The sequence below is a fragment of the Miniopterus natalensis genome, chromosome 1 (genome assembly GCF_054644295.1).
Source record: "Miniopterus natalensis isolate mMinNat1 chromosome 1, mMinNat1.hap1, whole genome shotgun sequence".
NCBI classification, from domain to species: Eukaryota; Metazoa; Chordata; class Mammalia; order Chiroptera; family Miniopteridae; genus Miniopterus; species Miniopterus natalensis.
Window position 1 is genome coordinate 46620209 of NC_142081.1, and position 21742 is coordinate 46641950.

At 46.2% G+C, this 21742-nt stretch overlaps 1 protein-coding gene across 1 annotated transcript in view; it reads right to left on the reverse strand.

Annotated features, from left to right (window-relative positions):
* The window catches only part of LIPC (lipase C, hepatic type), a 142028-nt gene that overhangs the window by 105362 nt on the left and 14924 nt on the right, over positions 1–21742 (reverse strand). The window contains exon 2 of the mRNA XM_016208512.2: positions 17352–17483. Coding sequence (XP_016063998.2) covers positions 17352–17436 — 85 coding nt within the window. The 5' untranslated portion in view covers positions 17437–17483. The remainder of the gene's footprint in view (positions 1–17351; positions 17484–21742) is intronic.

Sequence of the window (21742 nt, forward strand, 5' to 3'; positions counted from 1 at the left end):
TGGGCCCAATTTCACCTGCAGATCCTGACTACCACAGGGAAAATCTCTTAAAGACGATTGTGTGTGAGCCAGCACCAGAGACTCTATTATAAACACCGGAATCTCCTTACAACTGTTATCCAATAAAGCTATCAAAACATCCCAGCAGCCAGACCATGACCTTCTTGGTAATCTAGGTATAACACCACCGATGGACGGCCTGGGTGGCCAGACCCATTAGCACTTCAATGCATTTCTGAAATAGATCCAACTTTACAGTTTATTAAAGGAAATTGACCTCTAACTAAATATTTTATTTAAAAAGATTTCAATCATACATTGCCTAGCAAAAATTAATAAAAATTCCCCTATAGAGGTAGCTACTCCCCCCCGCCCAGTACCAACCATTGCCAGCAGCCACATTTCTCCATCAGTATTAGCATCACCTGGGACCTGGTTAGAAATGCAAATTCCTGGGCTCTACCCTAGGTCTACTGAGTCAGGAAGTCTGGAGTGGGGCCCAGAAGTCTGGTTTCAACAAATTCTCCCGGTGAGTCTGATGCAGAATGAAGTTTGAGAACCACTGTCCAAACCACTGGCCTAAGTGACTCTGCTCCTGCCTCAGTTTCCACACCCTGCCCAGCAACACAAAAGGCCAGGCATGTTCAAGAGGAGCCCACCTGTAGCTTCTCAAGCAAGCTTCTTGCTGGTCTCCACTCTGGCTCCAAATTATGGCTTCAGCCGATAAGATGGGACGATTTTGCTACCAAGGTGCTAAGTTTCTCCATCTTGTCACACTGCCACCTGGACTGAGGACAGACTGGCTCCTCTTGTCCCAGAATTTCAAAGACACCAGTGTCTGAGGGGCGGGGACCGTGTGGGGCTGACAGAACCAGACAAAATGGAGTGAAGTGGAATAAGAAAGTCTCTAAGGGAAGAAAGAAATGTACTTAAAAACCCTTTCCTCCCAGTCACCCACGTAGCGTATAAAGGCACATTTATCTTTCAAAGTAAATAGCAATCAGGGCTGACGAGCCAGGAGACCTGCAAAGAATGGCCAACATGTGCTGATATCGACAGTGACCCATAAATCTTAATTTCTCCGGGAGAAAATGTTGGGCGGCGTTTTAATTCCAAGCCATCGAAGGAGGAGGAGTGAGACCGGCCTCTGCTGTGGCCCGAGTGAAGCATCCTTGGGATACAGCCCGGAGCTAAGGGACGCGGTATTGAGCACTAACTGGGGGCCTTCTGCACCCGTCATGACCCTCCATTACCCAGCCGGGGCCAGCGCTGAAGCCGGGGCGCGGGCCTGGCCGAGCCGCCATCTAGGAAGGCCACAGGGCCCGGCCCGACGCCACCCCACCTCCCCCAGCCCGGCCCGACGCCACCCCACCTGCCCCAGCCCGGCCCGCCGCGCCCACCTCGCCCCTCGAGGGGGCTCTTGCTTCTCTCAGCGGTTTTCTCATCAACTGAGCACGGCCAGGCCTGATCCTGATCTTTGTCTTCCAGGGAGACAAGAGGCCTTTCTCCGACTTGTCAGCTCGGTGTGTCTGAGAGTGAGGGTAACTGGCTCCTACTCCCTGTTCTGACATTTAAAAAGGCATTTCAGTGACCGTTTATTTACTCTTGGCTGGACACTTCAAAGTGTTCTTACATACCTTATTTCATTGACTCCTTACTAACTGCGTGGCTTTGGACTAGTCACCGCCTCTGGAAGCCTCAGTTTCCTCATCTTTAAAATGGGGACAGTAGTAGCGCTCACCTCCTAGGGCTGCTGGGGGTGAAGTGGAATATTCCAGGGAAGCCCTGGCACTTGGCAAAGCTGCCCAGCAGCCCTGCCCGCCCCACACATACATAGCTCTGACATAAGTGTTGGTTGGCATGCTCATTTACACAAGCTTAGTGAGGCGCTCACCACCACATTCCTGGGGCCTTAGCCGGGGGCATCCTGCTCAGCACCTCCGGCCTCCTTTGGGTCTCCCGAGGGCGGGATGCACCTTATTGCCTTTGCAGCCCAGCCCGGAGCACGGTAAACGTGTGAAGGACGGATGGAGAGGAAGGCTGCAGCGTGAGCTCCAGGAACTCCTGTCCTGAGCTAAGCAGCTGGGGCTGGAGGACCCCGAGAGGGAATATAACCAAGAGGTTTCACCCTGGCTTGAGGGGAAAGCTGGGAGAGAGCTTAGAATCTCTTGTCAGAGAGGAAAGGACTTAAAGAGCACTCAATTCTGAGTCCAGGTGAGGGCGTGACTTATCCCAAGGCACACAGTCATTTGATGACAAAATTCAGGCTTATTTCATGGCTACAGTTTGCTAGTATGGGCATGTTTGAGCCACCACGTTAGGAAAATATATCATCTGAAGCAGGCAGAAGACCCCAGGGAAGGCTGCCTCGAGCAACCCGCTGGGTCCTAGTTCCTCCCTCTGGGGGGTTAGAACCGCCTGCTGGTACCACCCACCACCTTCCCCCAGCACTACTGTCTGGTCCAGGGCTCTCCCTTCCCCTCCACCATCAAGTCTGAGGACCTGATGAGAAGTGCATCAGTACCAGGTGTCAGAAAGGTGCGTGGGGGCAAATACAGGCTTTGGAGTCAAATAGGCCTCAATTCAGAGCTCACTACAACCTTTTACTAGTTTAGACAAGACAATTAGGTTGTGCACGCTCCAGTTTCCTCACAGTAAAATGAGATTAACAGTATACACTTTATAGGTTACAGGTTGTTGTAAAAATTAAGCAGACTTAAGCAAAGTGCTAGACATAGTAATTAGGCATATCAAGTTGGATTTGAGGCAAAGGACTATGTCTCATTTGTCTGGAAATTTCTGCCCATTTTCCAGTTGCTCCAGTGCTAGCATGCTGCCTTATGCCTGGTAGTAGGTACTCATTACTAGTTCATTGCATACATGAGGGGTTATTTTGGGTTTTTTAGAACTTTGCTTCTCAAAGTGTGGTTTGGGGACCAGCTGCCTTGGCATGACCTGGACGTTTGTTAGAAATGCAAGATCTTGGAGCCTGTCCCAGATGTTCTGAAACAGAACATTTATTTTACCAAGCTCCCTAGGTGATGTGTATGCGCATTAAAGTTTGAGAAGCTCTGCTTTAGAAAGCATCGAAGCCAGGAAAGCTGAAAACTCCTGTTAAGGTAGTGAGCATTGTGGGGAATTTATAGGCAAGAAAATAACACAAGCATGATGTACATCTTCTCTTCCCACTCTCGCTGGTCTGGCAGTAGTTTCCTGGTTCCATGGAAACCCAAGGGACTCAGACTCACTTCTGCAAGATCCATAATGGGGACCAAGCCAGCTTCTATGTGCAGCTATGCGTGTGCGTGTTTTCCAGAGTAGAGTATGGCCTGGAGAGCATTGCTCCCTTGTGAATCCATACCTGTATCACAGATGTCAAGAGAAGCCTTTAATCAGGAGCCCCAGTGACTTCAGAGTCCCCATGCTTTCAAATAGGGAAGTTGGGTAGGACCTGAGCTGGTTCTCTTGTACCTCTGGGATGCTTCCCATGATCTCCAGCAGAGGTGTGGAATTTGCTAGATGAAATGACTTAAAACTCACTTACTTAAAAACCCCCACAAAAACATGTCACTTAGCCCTTTGGTGAAGAGGTATATTCTCAATGGTAATTTGCCACCTGCCTACTCCATGTCAGGCCTGTGTGGGTCCTGGGGATACAGTGGTGACCAAGACTTGCCCCTGCCCTTGAGGTCCTCATAATCTAGTGGAGAGAGAGTGTGCTGGCAGGTAATTAAAGAGCAATGAGCCAAGAGGTATGGACAAGAGGTCCCCAAGAGGCATGGAACAGTGGGCTCATATACGTATGAGAGAAAGAGAGACAGGAGTGAGATGCACATACAGCCATGTGTCCCATATCAACGATTTAGTCAATGACGGGCTGCTTACTGACAGTGGTCCCATAAGATCCTAGTGGAGCTGAAGAATTCCTATTGCCCAGTGACGCTGTAGCTGTCATAAGGTCATAGTGCAATGCATTACTCACGTGTTTGTGGTGATGCTGATGTAAACAAACCCACTGCGCTGCCAGTTGTATAAAAGTGCAGCACATACAATTATTTACAGTTAATAATGCTTGATAATTATAACAAGTGACTATGTTACCAATTCATGTATTTACTATACTTTTTCACAATTTTAGAGTGTACATTTTCTACTTATAAAAAAAAATGTTTGCTGTAAACAGTGTGCCATGATGGCCTGGCACCTCGTGTTTACTGTGTCTTTTGATTGCATCTTCTCTTGTGCTTGACTTACCTTCCTACTGTTTTGCTATGTAGGTTGTGGCCTCGGAGCAATAGGCTGTACCATATAGCCCAGGTGTGTAGTAGGCTATGCCATCCAAGTCTGTGTAAGTGCGCTTCACGATGTTCCCACAATGATGAAATTGCCTAATGACACATTTCTCAGAATGTACCCTCTTCGCTAAGCAGTGAATGATTGTATTCGTACAGTCATATATAACCGAGAGAGACAGAGACAGACAGAGAAATCAAATGGTTCTGCAACACACGTGCATATCGACATGCATATTGGGAGAGATAAAGTAAATACCCTAACATGTTAACAATATTGAATCTATCTCGAGGGAATATGAAATTCATTGTACCGCCCTTTCAACTTTTTCTGTACTTGGACACTTTTGTAATAAAAAACATTGGGAGTACCACATGAATCAGGTGAGTATTAAAATGGTGGAAAGACTTAGTGAATAGTAAGTGCTTACAAATGTTTGTTTCATGGCTGGCAATGCATAGTTGCGAAGCGCTTCCTCACACATGATCCCCATTCGCCCTCAGAACAGCCCTGAGGGGTCTCTAATAGCCACCCCGTTCCCCAGTGGAGGCTTGGAGACCTCGGCGATTTGCCCAAGGCCACCTGCTGGTAAGTGATGCAGCTGGGGCTGAGACCCAGGATCTCAGACTCCAAATCCAGTTCTCTTGTGACCAGAGCCTCCGTCGGGCGTCCGTGGTGTAACCCCTGCCTGTGCAGATGTGCAGGGGAGCCCTGCATTTCTCTGTTCAGTCAGACTCATCCTTCGGCATGAGCCATCTTCCCCTCCTGCTTTGGGGCTCTGCAAGGGGAGAGGGGAGGGTAGGCAGGCCCCCAGGAGAAGATGGCAGCTGACCGCTGGTGCTTTCTCCGTGGCTGAGGCTAGGGAGAGTGCAGGTGATGGCCTGGTTAAGGACAGCCTGCGTGGGAAGATCGCCTCTCAAGGCCAGAGAGCGCTTTGCGTGGCTCCAGAGAGCACCTGCCTGGGAAGAGCATCATTCCTTCAGGCGCCCAGCCAGAGGGCGTTTTATCACTCACCCCGAACAGGAGCCAGATAAATGGCTCCTTCTTGGTCTCCTGCCCATTATTGCTTGTGCTGCCAGAAAGTCTTAATCACACTATTGAAAAGGCTGAGCCCCTCCACCACCAGTTGCCAGCTGGCTCCTGCGCCCCCACAGCAAAAGCCCCTGTTTGGGCCTGGTTCAGAGTATGTAGACTTACTACTCACTTTCCAATCTCATGCGTATTTGTAAGCCTCTTTTTCTAATTCTGAAGCCCCTGGGGAGTTGCTAAAGTTCAAAGAGAACAAGGATATGTCTGTGGTGTCTGCAGGATCCCCAGTGCCTGGCCCAGCACCCGGATCAGGACAGGGTCTTCAAAGTTTTTGCTGGATGTTATGACCAGAATTTGTACCCACCCCTTCCTGTGTTGAAGTCCTAACCCTCAGAATGTGACTATCTTTGAAGATAGGGTTTTTAAAGAGGTAATTGTAGTTACATGAGGTCTTTGGGGTGGCCCTAATCCCACACAACAGGTGTCCTTATAAGAAGAGGTTAGGACACAGGCACAGAGGGAAGATAATGTGAAGACAGAGGAGAAGACAGCCATCTATAAGCCAGGGAGAGAAGCTTCAGAAGAAATCAGCCCACCAATACCATGATCTCAGACTTCTAACCTCCAGAATTGTGAGAAGATACATGTCTTTTGTTTGAGCCACTCAGTGGTCCTTTGTTATGGGAACTCCAGCAAACTAATACACTGGATGGATGTTGAATGTGTTGGAGTCTGAACGTAAGACCCGGCACAGAGTTGGCATGAGGCTAAATCTGTGAGTAAATCCATCCTCTGAGTGTGGACTTCCCCGTTTTCATTGGTCACCTGGATGTGTCCCTTGTGAGTGGGTAGGCTGACCCCACCCGCCCTCATCAGTGTCTTCTCCAGCTCTTCCTGCTTCGGCATCACCCATCCTGATCATGCATCTCAGGACGGGAATCCCTCCAGGTGGCACGAAGGTGGTGGACAGGGCATGAGCGACAATGCACCAAGAAGACCTAGGCATGGAGTAATTGCAAGACCTGTGTCAGCCACCAAGCCACGGAGAAGCGGCGGTGGGTCCACCTCAGTGTGTGCAAGCAATCCTGTGCCCAGAGGATTCTTAGGTGAAGAAAAACATGTTAGCCTTTTCCAAGTACCCTTGGTGCTTGTCTCACAGGGTTGCTTGCATGGATTAAGTGAAATAAATGGGCAAAGCATTTGACATATTTTAAAATTCTTAAAAGTAATAGTTGCTATTAATCTTAGTTCTACTCTATTAAAACAATGTAAGAGTTTCTTTCTCAAAAGCATCAAATGTATGTTCCCATTGTTAGAACTTGATAAAAAGCTGACGTGTCTGGCCTGTATAAAACAGCACTGGGAAAGAAATGGCCTAATGGTCACTTACTGCTCGCATTAGTCTTACTGACCCTCAAACAGAATTGGGACTTTGTTCTTCTGGTGTCTGGGAATCTAGAAATCGCTCAAGGGAATCGAGTCACTCGAGGGTTAAGGCAGGAGGCAACGTCTGCTGTTTAAAGTGGACAGAACTTCCCTTTCATATCTTTCTCCCCTGTTAACATTTAAATAGCTGACATCACATGAGGCAGCCACTGACGGTCTCAGGGCACTGGGGTGACCTTTCGGTGAGCCCTGCTGACACCCAGGATGTCAGGGCTAAAAGGGACCCACGCACACTGCTCGTGGGAGATCAGAGGCACATAGATGGGGGCAGCCACCCAAGGCTGTGCAGCCAGGGCTGATCTGTAGAGAGGCCTCAAAGACGTTACTTGAGTTTCTTGGTGGGTCAGAAAATGAAAGCACAACAACCAAAACCGGCCCTGCTGGCAGCCAGACTATGATGTACCCAACGGAACACAGACGATGCCCACGGCATAGAAACAACGTACCACAGGACTCTCCACATCGTGTTCGCAACAAGGCAGAGAGGAGGCCCCTCAGAACCGAAAACATCACTGAACAGTCCCCTCGTTGGACCAACAGGAGTGACAGCTGTGCCTGTGCCAATGCTGGCGCCAGCCCTAGCCATGAAGACCTAGTCATGGAGTAATTGCAAGACATGTGTCAGCCAGGTCTTCCTGCCTGCCGGGTCATTATGGATTAAACCAAGCAAGAATGAGTTGACAACAATTAATTAATTAAACATAAATTATGAACAGGCCGGATGATTGAGTCGCTCACACCCTCCCTTTGACAGACTCCAATCCAGAACTGCCCCTGCTTCCCCAACCTTCCCTAGTCTCGGCAGCACAGCCCAAATCTTCTAAGAAGCCCCGCAACCCTTGGTGCTGGAATGTCCCGGGTTTCTCCACAGTGTGTTCTCCTTGCCCAGCGAGCAGAACACACCTAACTTCCCTTTGACTTCCAGCGTGTTCCTGGTGGTCTTTGGTTGGTGAACTTATCTGTAAAATGGTCATAATAATATCTGCCTCCTATCCTTTTACAGCAGGGATGGGGAACATCTGGCCCGCGGGCCATAGATGGCCCTGGAAATCATTTGGTTTGGCCCTGCCAAGGCAACCACAGGCAGGACTAGAAATTCAATAAATCTAGGAGCTTTTTTTCATAGCTAATTTTTAAGTTGATAATTTTGAATGGCCCGTGAATGATGTTATAAATATCCAAGTGGCCCTTGGCAGAAAAAAGGTTCCCCACCCTTGCTTTACAGGGATGTTGTAAGAAGCAAGTGGTATCATGCTGTGGGAAGGAGATTTTAGAGATGAAACAGCTATAGGTCTATAAGCTAGTACTGCATGGAATTTCCAAATAGTTCTATTTTCAGACTTAGAATAAGGCACTTCGTAAATGGAAGGTTCCTGTTCAAGCGCCATCTATTATGTGTTCCTGCCTCAGTTTCCTTGGCTCCTGCGATTTTGTGTTAGGAGTAGCAATTTACAGGAAAACTTCAAAGAGACTCGCTGATGGCTGGGGCCTGTCTGGCAGGTATGGCCAGGTGAGGTTGCAGAACGGGTGACTTCTGGGCCCCACCTCTGCCTTTTCCTGTTAATAATGCTGTTTTCTATCAGGGAGTGGCTGGGGAGAGGCAGCCAGCATTTGTGTCCCTCTTTTTCTCAAACACCAGCCTCTATGGAAGCCCCGCTGCTCCAGGGTGAGGTTCCAAACTCCTTAGCATGGCCTTTGAGGCCCTCACCTCCAGCCACTTCTTTTTTCATGCCCCGCCCTGGGCCACAGCAAATGTCTCAGGGATTCCCAATTTCATGATCTGTGTTTCAAGACTCCAAGACTGGTTCAAGCTTTTCCTTCTGCTCAAACTTCTTTTCCTTCAAGACTCAACTCCAGTATCACTTCCTCTATGAAGGCAGCTAACCTCTCCCGCCTCAGGGCCTTGTGATGTTTTGTACCTGATTGCGCACTTATCACATTTGTTGAAATTATGCCACTCTCAATTTCTAATCTACACACACACACACACACACACACACACACACCACACACCACAGCTGTAGGGGTCCAGAGACCCCATCGTTTGGGTTGCTCCTTGATGAATGGAAGCGTGTTTTTTCATTTTTGTATCCTCAGAGATACATGTTTGCACTGACCATGGGGCCTGGTACACAGTAGGTGGTTAATAAATGCTGTAATTTGCTGCTGCTGATCTTGCGGTTTCAGTATAAAGCATGATGTTGTTTTCACTATTTTGGTTTCTCTTGGGTTGAGGAAGCAGGAACATGTGTCACTGGAAAGTTTTTTGCAATCGTAGAAAGGCCCGTCCTAGTCAACTGAGACTCACTGGCTCTGCTCAGCTTTTGGTCATGCCCAGCTCATATGAAAAGAATTTTCTTGATCCTATTTTCAGGCCTGCCAAGGGGTGGTTCAGTGTGGATGGTTAATTAGCTACTGCAACTAGTAGTTTTCCACCAATTACAGCTTGGGAATATTTTTCATTTCAAGAACCACTTTCTTTCAGCATGATGATATTTTATTTTAGAGGAATACATTGTCGCAAATATCTTGGGGTTTTATATAATTTGGGATTTGGCTACCCCTGAGGGACGTCGATACGCAGGATATTGAGATGTTTTTAATTCTCCCCCTCCTCCACCAGGAAACTTAGGCATGAAGCCAGTGTGGCCCTGGAGGCTTGCATTGCTTCTGTGGGAAGAGCCCTAAGCCTGGAAGTCAGGACACCTGAGTTTGAGTCCAGTTCAAGTTTTGCTATTAACTATCTATTTTGTGTGTTTTTTTAGTGGTTCTCAAGGTGTAGTCCTCAGACTTCCAGCAGGACTTGGGAATCCACTAAAACTGTAAATTCCCAGATCCACCCCAGGCCCACTGAATTAAAAACTGCTGACTGGACCCAGAAATCTTATTTTAATAACATTTATTTAATAAATTTAATAAAATGTATTTATTTTATAAAGAAATAAGATTTAATAAGGCCTTATTTGAATAAGCTTCTCACGTACACTAAAGTTCGAGACCCTCTGATCTAGTCAAATCCCTTGGTCATATCATTTTGACATAAATTTATTTTTAATTATTCAAATCATTAAAGCAAATATTCTATAAACATACTGTAACATTACATAAAATTTAGTCAGGGCACATGCCCAGGTTGCGGGCTCGATCCCCAGTCAGGGGCGTGCAGGAGGCAGCCGATCAATGACTCTCATCATTGATGTTTCTATTTCTCTCTCCTCTCCCTTCCTCTCTCTGAAATCAATGAAGATATATTTAAAAACACACACAAACAAAAACAAAATATTACATAAAATTTGGAGGAGATAAAAATTCAGATATAAACTCAACTAAAATATCAACATTTTGGTACATTTTCTTCTAGTATTTTATTCCCCTCAAACATGTATTTTCAGAGTTGTAATCACAGGATCCCCACAAAAGCATACTGCTTGTGATCCACTTAGCACTGGAACATAAGTACTATTCAGTGTTTTTATATCTTCTTTTATATTTTCATAAGAACTACTTTTAATGGCCCTGCAACATTTCACCAGGTCCCTGGATGTGGGCTTGTGTATGTGGAGGTGAAGATGCTGTGGACAGACAAGGAGCCTCCCGCTGAGACGCATTTGATCGCCTTCTGTTTACTTCTCCCCCCACTATGCCCCTAAGCCCACTGTGGGAAAGTGAAACTATGAGTGTTTCTGGAAATAGTCATGAACAGAGAGGAATGGGAGGTTAGCCAACAGTCCCAAGTTTCCCAGAGTCTTCCAGAACACTGGATTCTCCCAAACCTGAAATCCTCTCCTAAAACCTGGAAGTGGCTGGGACGTCATTGCGCTACTTTGTGGCTATATCTAGAATTACACCTTCTCTCTAGAAGCAGGGCTGGCACCCCGCATCCTTCAGGGCCAGAACAACTGGAGCGTGAGCCCCAGGCACCCGCCGCCCACCTGACCGTCGCAACCCCACTCCCTGCAGGGCGAGCTGGGCTCTGACCCACTGTTCTGGTTCTCACATAGGGACTGAAGTCTGGCCATGACCCCAGCCTGCTTGCCAGGGGCCAGAGGCTCTGCCTGCCCCTGACCCGCCCCTTTCTTTATTGGGCTGAACCCCAGTCTCGGGCTGAGAGTGCCTCACTCTGAAACCGATACCCTCCTTGGACCAGCACACAGCCACCTTCCTGGCAATGAGACTTGCTGTGCCCCCTGCCCTGTCTGGACCGCATGGATGTCAGGCACACCCTAGGCTGAGGTCGGCGTGGCCACATCCCCTTGGGGAATGTAACTAGGACTGCTCAGTCCTGTCCTGTGAACTAGGCCTCAAACCCGCAAGTGTCTGGCCCAGCTCCTCCCCTCCCTGCTGACTCGCTTGTGAGTTCCCAGCATGCCTTGCAGCCCTGTGGTAGCTGGTGTGAAAAACGGGGCAGGGAGAAGGCGGAAAGTGGGGATCTTGGTACTGCACAGTGACTTTTGGCCAAATCACTTGATGATTCATGTGTTTGGGTCAGTTTACCGGCCCAATCCCTTCAACAATCAGGCCCTCTCAGTTACTCTGAAAAATGGACTATTCACCTGGCCCAGAATTAGAGAATATGGGTTTCAGTCCTGGGCCCCTTGTGAAGGGCAAGCAGATGGAAGACTGGCCACTGTCCACTTACTTCCAGCTCATCCTCTGGGTATGGCACCCTCAGGAGGCTTCCAGACCTGCTCAGCAGGGGGGCCAGGACGTCCAGCAGAGGGCAGATAAAGTTTTTATGGAATGCTGGATGCTGGCCTTCTGCTGACCCCAGCTTCGTGTACTCTCCCAGGGGAATGAGCTCCTCCTCTGGGTGCCACCTCCGGTATTACTCATGAATGACTCCTGCAAATGTGCAGGCCTGTCAGGAATTTGTGGCCCCGCTGGGAAGGAATTCCGGGCCTGGCCGTGCCTATGAGGATGGGTGGAGGTGGCAGGTCTTAAGGGACAGTACAAGGTCTCCTTCTGAGTGGTCTTCTAGGGACAAAAAATCTAGGGCCAACTTAATTGCAGATAATCAGGGTCTCTTTATTTTTTAATTAAAAATTTTTCTTTACATTTAAAAGCTTTAAAAAAAATACTCCATGGCCTTAAAACCCTTTATATCTTTAAATGTACTTTGAATTTCTAGCAATATATAGGAATATAGGTTTTTTTAAATGGTGATTCAGTATGTAAGTTATTTAGTCTTGTTTTTTCCCCCCTCACCTTATCACATATCAAATTTCCTCATACCTATTTCTAAAGCTACAGGCTCCGGTGTTATTTAACTTTTTCAAGGTCCCAGATCCCCCTGATAATTTGCCAAAAGTTTTGATGTCTCTCCCTCACTCAAACTGCACATTCACACTGCCTTGGGTGCCATCCCAGGAGGCATTGAGACTCTCTCATACCCATCCCTGTGCTGGGTAAGATCCCCAGCATTAAACTGTAAGTGTCTCAGGGCCAGCATTAAGCCCTTTACTTCTGAATCCCACCATTATTGGCCCCCAAATTTCTTGGAACTTTCAGTGGTCAGTGTTTGAAATGGTGCTTGCTTAAAGGCAGACTTAGTAAACAGCTGGCCCCTCCATCCTTGACTGTTCATTGTTGAGCACTCAAATTGTTTCCAGTGTTGCTGAAGTTGTGAGCCAGTGTTTCTGTCAATATCTTCCTATCCCCCCTTTTTTCCTTCCTCCCAAAAGACCTATTTTTGGAAGGTGTTTGGGCTTGAAAAACATGTACTTTATTGGCTCTGTACCTTTGCTCAGGAAAGACTTGTTCTCGTTTGTTCAGATTCTATCCTACAAGACCCTGCTCAAATGCTGCCTCCTCCCAGAAGCCTTCACTTGGAAGTAAACTCTTCTGTACCCTACCTGCTCCTTGTCTGAGTTCGGTTGCTGTAACGAAGTACCATAGACTGGGTGGTTTGGAACCAACAGAAATTTATTTCTCAGAGTTCTGGAGGTTGGAAGTCTGAGGTCAGGGTGCCAGCATGGTCAGGTTCTGGTGAGAGCCCTCTTCCAGGTGTCTTCACATGGTGAAGACAGCAAGGCCTCTGGGGTCCCTTTTATAAGGGTGCTAGTGCCATTCATGAGGGCTCCACCCTCATGATCAAATTACCTGCCTAAGGATCCACCTCCTAATACCATCACATTAGGGGTTAGGATTTCAATATATAAATTTTGGGGGGACACAAACACTTAGTACACTGTACTCCTCTCTAGTGATACTCATCACATTCCATATTCTAGTTGAGAACATTTTATATTCACATTGTATCTCCTTTATTAGACTCGGCGGTATACTTCATGTATTTGAAACCCAGAATGAATCATTTTAATACCCCTCCGCTCTGTAAGACAAAACTATTTTCAGTAATACTCATGTAAAAATCAGCAATAATCACTATTTTCTTGATTTGTTCTTTAGTTTTAGAGCAATGAACAATTTGAAAAGGAAGAATACATTTCAACTTTAAAGATACTCAAGTGCCTTAAAAGCACTTCCTGTAAGAACCAAAATTTTTACTTACCAAACAAAATATTATACCTCACAGTTCACTGTAAAATCTGTTTTACTGTTTTAAATTTTAAACACAAAGACTCTAAGCGTCACATAGGATAACAGAATTGATGCTCGAGGTTCTGTTCCTTTGCCTTTACAGTCACGGTGGTATCATTTTTTACTTTGTTTTAAGGCAGGAACATGCAGTAAGGACCACAGAATTGGAGACATGAGATGACCTAAGTGAGCAGGGAGGACTCCGAGTCATTACACACTTCCTCTTGCAATGAGCACATGTCACCGAATCTGCAAGTGTCAGGGGTCAACGGCTTAACTGGGAGTTCTCTAAATTAATGGTGATGGAGAACATAATGTTTATTAAAGGATAATAAAATGTGATCATTTGAAGTTTACATATAGATTAATAAAACTCAACAGTAACCAGAGCAGTTGCCTATGATGTTGACCAAAAATAGCTCTTTTGGAGGGGAGCACCTTCATTTTTATGGCTGACATGAGTTAGAATTGTGATTATGAAAGGAAGACCAACTTTTAGCAAGTTCTATTGTTGTACGTACATTCTCTATGGATGGTGGTCCTCTTTGGAGGACCTGGCTTTCGGGGCAGATGGTCCCCACTCCCACCTCCCGATTTGACACTGAGCCCCTGGGGGCGGGGATGGCTGTGCAGCCGGGGAAAGTCCAGTCTCTACCCTGCGAGCCCTGCGGTGCTGAGTGCGGGTGGGGCCCGCAGGCGGCTCCGAGGACGGCCTCACTCTTCCTACACGTGAGGCCCATTTCCTTCATGCGCGTCCGACAAAGCAACATTTCATAGCACATTGGACACAGAAACAGATGAACGGACCCACCTGTCTTCCATTAAGCCAGACATTAAAGAAATTTCTTAGTAAAAAAGTGTTGCCCTCTGACTCACTATTTGTTGTTGCTGTTTGGAAAATACAAGTTATTTCTCATAATATCATGTTATACATGTGAACGTGATGATTCTGTTGTTATTTTTAAAAGCATTCAAATTTTAAAAATTTCTCAGTTTATCTCTCTTATGGTGAATATTGATAGCTGTAGTCCATATACAAAAGCTCTTTGGAGTTCTAAGTAGTTTTTTTTTTTTAAAATATGTTTTTATTGATTTCAGAGAGAGGAAGGGAGAGGGAGAGAGAGACAGAAACATCGATGATGGGAGAGTCATTAATCGGCTGTCTTCTGCACCCCCCTACTGGAGATGGAGCCCGCAACCTGGGTGCCCTGACGGGAATCGAACTGTAACCTGGTTCACAGGTCAGCACTCAAACTCTGAGCCACACCAGGCCTAAGTAGTTTTAAGGGATGTAATGGAGTCCTGAGACCAGAAAGTGACTGAATAAATGGGCTTCAGCTGCTTCTAGGATTTGGAAGCTGTAGCTAGAATTGGAGGGAGGGGGCAGAACCTGCAGGTAGTGGGAGTGAGTACAAGGAAGGTGGTGCTGTGGGGATGTAGGAGAAGCTTCCATTTGAAGCAGTGTTGGCAATACCATTGGTTTGGGCCTGGGCCTCAGGAAAGGAGGTCTGGGGATGAGGGTCATGGTGGCTCTGCGTCCTGGGGGTTTCAGGAGGCTCCCTATATCCTGTTCTCCTTAGTGCTGACCATCAGAAACAACTGCCCAAATCTGCCTCCTGGGAGAGGAACTGAGCAGAATGGTTTTCTAGGAACTGCTGGCTGTCAAATCACTGGTGTGAGCACAACACAGAGAGAGATCTATATCCCCAGTCAGACAGATTAACCTCTAGGTGCCTCTCCCTGCTCTGTGCTGACGGCCATGAACCGAGCTGCTTAACTGCTGGCTCCCACATGGTGGGAGTGGGGTAGAATGTTTGGGCAGCTCTGGCACATACTGGGTACATGGTCCATTAGTGGGTCCATTAGTAATGTTGTTAATAATGATAAAAATAAGTAGGCTGTGAGGGGTGGGCTTATAGAGTCCTTGAGGGGCTCTTTCTGGCCCATGACTAGTGACAGCTGGAGCTTGGTGTAGACCAGGATTTCCCGACCTCAGCACTATTGACATTTTACCTGGATAATTTATTGTTGTGGGGCTTGTGCATTGTAGGATGTTTAGTAGCATCCCTGACCTCTACCACTACATGACAATAGCACTCTCTCCCCAGTTGTGACAACCAAAAATGTCTCTAGACATTGCCCAACATCCCCGGCGGTGGTTTGCCCCTGGTTGAGACCACGGTTATAGGTCCTCGTTGACAAGGGATGCTTGCTCCCTGGCGGTACCCAAGAAGATACGCACCAGCCTCATGCACACAGATCTGGCTCACTCCTTGCAGAAATAATTCTGCCAAGAGATTCTGTTCTCAAAGGAACAAGAGGCCTCCTGGCTCTGGTCCTTCTTCCTGAGGAACCTGCCTGCTAACTGTGGCCACTCCCCTCGGCTTTTGGACAAACCAGGCCCCAGGAAACAACAGCTGCCCAGCATGGGGTTTGCTGAGGGAAACCTGGACAGTACCCCTCAGCCTGGGGGAGACAGGCCTGCCCTTCGACCTCCATCTCAGGTACCTATGGCTTCCAGTCCCCAAATCTCCTCTGAAAACCAGTCTGGGCCCATTAACAGCAGAATAGACAAATAGAGGGTGGTTTTTCACACACTGGAACGCGACAGAGACCAGAGGAAGGATTCACCAGCACACACATCTGCAGAGACGAATGTCACCAACATAATGTTGAAAGAAGCCAGAAGTACAAGAGCACACACTGTACGCTCCCATTAGCAAAAAGTTCCAAAAATGGCAAAATAATCTACGTTAAGACCCCAGGGGTGCACAGGAGAGGCATCTGGGTTGCAGGTTCAGATTGCAAAAACGTATTAAGCACTTTATGACATAGGCACTTTCATATATATATATATATATATATATATATATATATATATATATATAGCATATATATATGTTATACTTCAATAACAAATAAACAAACAAAACAACATTATAAACCAAAGTTCAGAACCGCCCCTTCAGCAAAGTCTCTGCAAACCCAGAGAACAGAAATCATAAGCAATTTTGCCTGTATGGCTCTAAATTATTATTATCGCTTTAGGACATGGCTTTGTAAATGAGATGTCTATGCAAAGTAATTAGCATAGTGGTTGGCATGCAAAATACTCAGTGGGTGGTAATAACTAATATTAATAAGCTGTTAACTGACCTAGGATACAAGCTAATAATTGAATGCAAAGAACAGCCCTGTTTCTTAAAGGAGAAAAAAAGGTTCTGGAATTTTCAGGGACATCCTGAAAATTCCTGATTCTCAATGTTTTTGGAGCTCCCTCCAAACATGGTCTTTGAGGAAAGAAAAATCTAAGCCTCCACCTTAGAATGACTAGCTCCTGACTGGTGACCAGCACAAAAACAAAGTCGTAGATGCCAGTGTTATTTGGCTGCATTGTTCGGTTCATCTATCATTTATTGATCCTATGCACTGTTTAGTCAGGAACCTGGAACCCACCTACCTGGTCAAGCATTTGGATCTCTTTGGCCATCAGTCTAGTTTGTGGATTCCACAGACTCAGAGTAAACCTTTGGCAGAAACAATGACGTCTAGAAAATGTGCGATGATATCTGTGCGTTAGGCCTGACCGCAAGCAGGACTCTGCACGTTCCTTTCTCTTCTGAGAGACCCAGCAATCAGACAACCTCAACACGACAGACATTTCACTGCAAGCTGTGCTTCCCGACTGCAAATCAGGTGCCAAATTACCTCTCAGGAAGATCGGAAACTCTTTCAGACTATTTTCCACTGCAGAAATCTTAGATGACTCTTTCTGAGCCAGATAAGCAAGAGACTTCAGTGCCAGCTGCAAGTGTTTTTAGAAGACCTCTACTCCTGGAGTTGTTTCCTAAAATTACAGTTATTACAAACTGCTGCATGTCCCTGTGACCTGCGATGACACTAACAGAACCACCGGGTATGCCATGAAGCAAGCTCTGTCCCACACAGTCAAGAACACTTGGACTGTTTGTGACATACATTCAAAAAAAAAAATACAAAAAAATACATCCATGCCCATCTCCAGAGAAAAGACAGGCTCTTACCTAGTCCAAGCCTTTGTCCATGGGCACTTGACTGGATAAAGATGCTCAAAAGCAAGAGAACGGAGACACACAGGGGGCTTCCCATTTCTCCTTTCTCACACGGGGTCCAGGTCTTCTTGCTAATTTCTGAAGCTAAAGAGACCAGATTGCCTATTGATACTTTGTTAGGAAAGGCTGCCCATTAATAATTAACCTTTAAACACATTATCTAGAGTTCAGACATCCCTTGCTACCCCCAACCCCAAATCTAAGTATATCTAATACAAAAAATGGTTAATTTACAAAAGTGGTTTTTATCCTGATACATGTTGAGAATAAAACACCTTGCCATGTACTCTTACCTTCTTAGACCGAGGTCACAGTTCCAAATTAGCCAATTTAATTTAAAGTTAATGAGTTGTGTTTGGAAGCCCTGTCAAAGGTCAGGGTAGGTGGCTCCTACACGGTTGCCCAAGTTCCCCTTACAGGGCTGCATAGGGCTGCAGGCTCTTGGCAGTGGTATTTTAAATTGCAGGTTAAGCCCAAAGCAAAAGCAAAGGGCTCTGCTATGTGGAGAGCTTCCAGAGGGTCTGTTTTCTGTTGAGTTGAGCAAACTTGCTGTTGCCTGTGGCCAGAGTGGTGGGGCAATGTTTCTAAAACTGAAAGGGATGGAAAACCTCTAATCTTCAGTGTAAGAAGGAGCAAAGATACAGAACTGGATGCCTGTGCTGGGACCCCATGGAGAGATGACCCCAGAAGAAACACAATCTTTACTCCTCTGTGTTAATTAATGCTCCAACTGTGTAGAGGACTGAGAGGTAAGGCCACTAGGCAAAACCAGGCAGGGGAAATGCTACAGTGTATGACTCTTATCATAGTTCTTGGGTCTCTAGTTTTATTTCAACTTTATTCATTTATTCAACTTTTTTTTTTTTTTTTTTTTTTGCATTCCTTCTGTTTGCCAGGCACTGTTCTAGGCACTTGGGATATACAGGCAAATGAAATGGACCAAGATGCCAGTCCTCGTGAAGCTTATGTACCCTTGGGGATGGAAGAGACAAATAATAGACAATAGACATAATCAATAAGAGGTTTATGTAGATTGGTAGACTGCAAGGAGAACTATGGAAAAAGAAAAAGTATAGCAGAGCTAAGGTGGTGGGAGAAGTTAGTGATTTTAAATAAAATGGTCAGGGTGAGCCTTGTTTGGAAGTTGAACTTTGAGCAAAGCTTTCAGTGAGCTGCCTCTGTGAAGAGGAGAGCTCAGGCAGCCAGAACAGTCAGCGCATCCAGTGCAAAGGCCCTGAGGTAGAAACATGCCTGGTATGTTCCAGGAACAGCAAGGAGATCAACGATTAGGGAGATGTCATTATAAGGACTTTGGCTTTTACGCTATGAAACATGGGGAACCATTTTGAGTAGAAGCCGGACATGATTTGTATTATATTTTAAAAAGATCATTCTGGCTTACAAGGCTAGAAACAGATTATTAGCAGGCAAGGGTGCAAGTGGGGAGATCCATTAGGAGGCTATTGCATCAATCCAGCAAGAGGTGATGGTGGCTGGTTCAGCACTGTAACAGTGGCATTGGAGAGTGGTGCTGGGTGCTGGGCATATGTTGAAGGTAAATGCAGTAGGATTTCCTGACTCCTGGGATGTGGAATGTGAAAGAAAGAGAAAAGTTGAGGATGACTTCAGGGATTTTGGCTTGAGCAACGGGACAATGGGGTTGATATCAGCTGAAATGAGAAAGGCCATGAGTGGAGCAGGTTTTGGAGGAAGATTAGGGATTCAGTTGTGACCTGGTGGAGTTATGTCTGTTAGACATCCAAATGGAAATGTTGGGTAGGCAGTTAGAAAACCTGGTGATCACTGCCCACCCGAAACTGACAGACAGGACATTCTGAAGCCACCAGCAGGTTTGGACAGATTGACCCAAGGCCAGAGCCTAACACTGTGCTTCCTGTGGCTACACTTCTGTCTAGAGGGCTGCAGCGTGGGGACCACCCACTAGGTGCAGATTTCGGAGCAGAGCGTTCTGCCCTGGCTCCCTGGCTGGCTCTGCCCTACCCTGCAAAGTTAAACAGGATCTGAAGGTTCCATTTTACTTCTTATTTCCCAGAAAGCTGAAACTTAAAACCAGCTGACTCTGTGTGTTGACTTCCTCTCCCGAGGGTCTACCTCATCTTATGTCCTCTGGGTCCTGCTCTGCAGATTAATTTACTAACACACAGTGCATCCAAGTGCCTTCGGGATCCTGGATCTACTATCTACCAGCTGGGCAAAATGCTATTTAACCTCAATGAAATCCATCTCCTCGCCTGTAAAATGGGATAACATGAGCCGGGGACAATATTTTGAGATATTAACTTAATATTATTTTTCTCTCATCTCCCCCCTGCCTGCCACTTAAGAAGAGCAAAGTAGAGAGACGTCTACAAATCTTTTGTCTTCCCCATACTTAGAACCTAGGGGCAAGTGAATTTACCCAAAAAAGGCAAGCAAATGGCAAAAACATGTCTTAAAGATACGTGAAGAAATAAGGAGCACCCCACCTTCCCATCACTAGAAAGCCTCTTGGGCTTTGCAAGTGGGTGGGAGAGGGGGAGATTTGTCTATGAGAGCAGAAGGGATAGCCCCGTGCTCCCTAGAACTCTGCTAGAAGGTGGTAAACACCCAGAGGGAAATGATTATGTGTGTGTTGGCAGGTAGACAAAAGATGCCTCTGGGCCTGGTGTGGAGTGGGAGCAGCAATGAGCCTCCAGTGCCACCAGGTCATGCAGATGGGCAGGACAAGCCCCTCAGTGGCTACCTGTGTGGACTGATGACAGAAACCCAGGTGCTTACTCCCAACCCCAGGCCTGGGTATTATGGTCTGATCCAGAACTACGGCATAACTGGGGTGAGGGGGTGGGGAGAAAGAATCCAGGAGGGCCTGAAAAATAAGAGTTTGGACTCGTATTTAACCCATTTGAAAATGGGTTAAAGAAAATAAAGACATATCTTGCCTAGCAGAATTTGTGAACTGAGATTCACACCTCTCTAAACACAGGCATACCCTGAGAATTAGAGATTTGTATATGAAGTGCCCAGCCAAGTGCTTGCTTCAGAGTAGAGGTTCAATAAATTATAGTGACTTATTTTGGAGAAGGTATGCTCAGGGATCAAGAGTTCAGGCTTTGAAATCAGACAGATCTAAGTTCAAATCCCTGGCCTATCATTTACTAACTGGGTGAGTAGGGCAAGACACTCAAGTTCTGAACTTGACTTTTCTCCACGTGTATAATGGGACTAATAACACCTACCTGATTGGGTTAAAGGAGATAACTTGAAGAGTAAAGTCCTTAGCAGTCTGGCGAGAAGAAAATAATAAATGGTAGCTATAACTGTTACTTTTGTTGTTTTTAATTCACCTTGGGTATCAAAAGGGAGTCCAGGAGGTAGGTAAACAGCAGGACCACAGTGATCAAATTTTAGCAGAAAACGAAAAGCTTAGGAAAACAGAAGGGCTTGGACCAGTCATTCCGAAATCTGATTGCACGCTGGAATCAGAGTCAGGAAAAGGAGGAATTATGGGCCTATCCCAAGAACAACTGAGTTAAAACTTCTAGGTTGGGGCCTGGAGAGCCTTCATGGTAAACAGGTTCTCCAGGCTGTTCTTAGTCACCTGAAGTTTGAGAATCACTGCCTCGGAGTGGTGCTTGAGAGATCTGTTGGGACACAAGAAGAAAATGACAGACCTTCAGATTTTTCTCACATCATCTGCTATAGGCTGAATGCTCCAAAATTTGTTTGTTGACTCTTAACCCCCAAGGTGATGGTATTTGGAGGGGGGACTTAGGGCGGTGATAAGGTCATGAGGGCAGAGCCCTCATGAATGGTATTAGTACCCTTACAAAAGGAACCCCAGAGAGATCCCTTGCCCTTTCCTCCATGTGAGGTTACAATGAGAACATGACCATTTATGAGGTCCCCATCAGACATCAAAACTGCTGGATGCCTTGATCTTGGACATCCCAGCCTCTGGAACAGTGAGAAATAAATTTGTGTTGTTTATAAGCCACACAGTCTGCGGTATTCTGCTATAGCAGCCCAAACAGACTAAGACACCACCTTGGAAAATTCTGTTTGTGTATTTATGTTTATAATATATTCACACTATACAATTTGTATATAGTACTATGTAATATATTAGTGCTATATAGTTTATAAGCAAATAAATATCCATCTATTTTTGGTGGGGCACTCAAAAATTTTTAAAAAAATATATATCTTTATTGATTTCAGAGAGAGGAAAGGAGAGGGAGAGAGAGAGATAGAAACATCAATGATGAGAGAGTCATTGATCGAGCCCACAATCCGGGCATGTGCCCTGACAGGGAATCAAACTTTGATCACCTGGATCCTAGGTC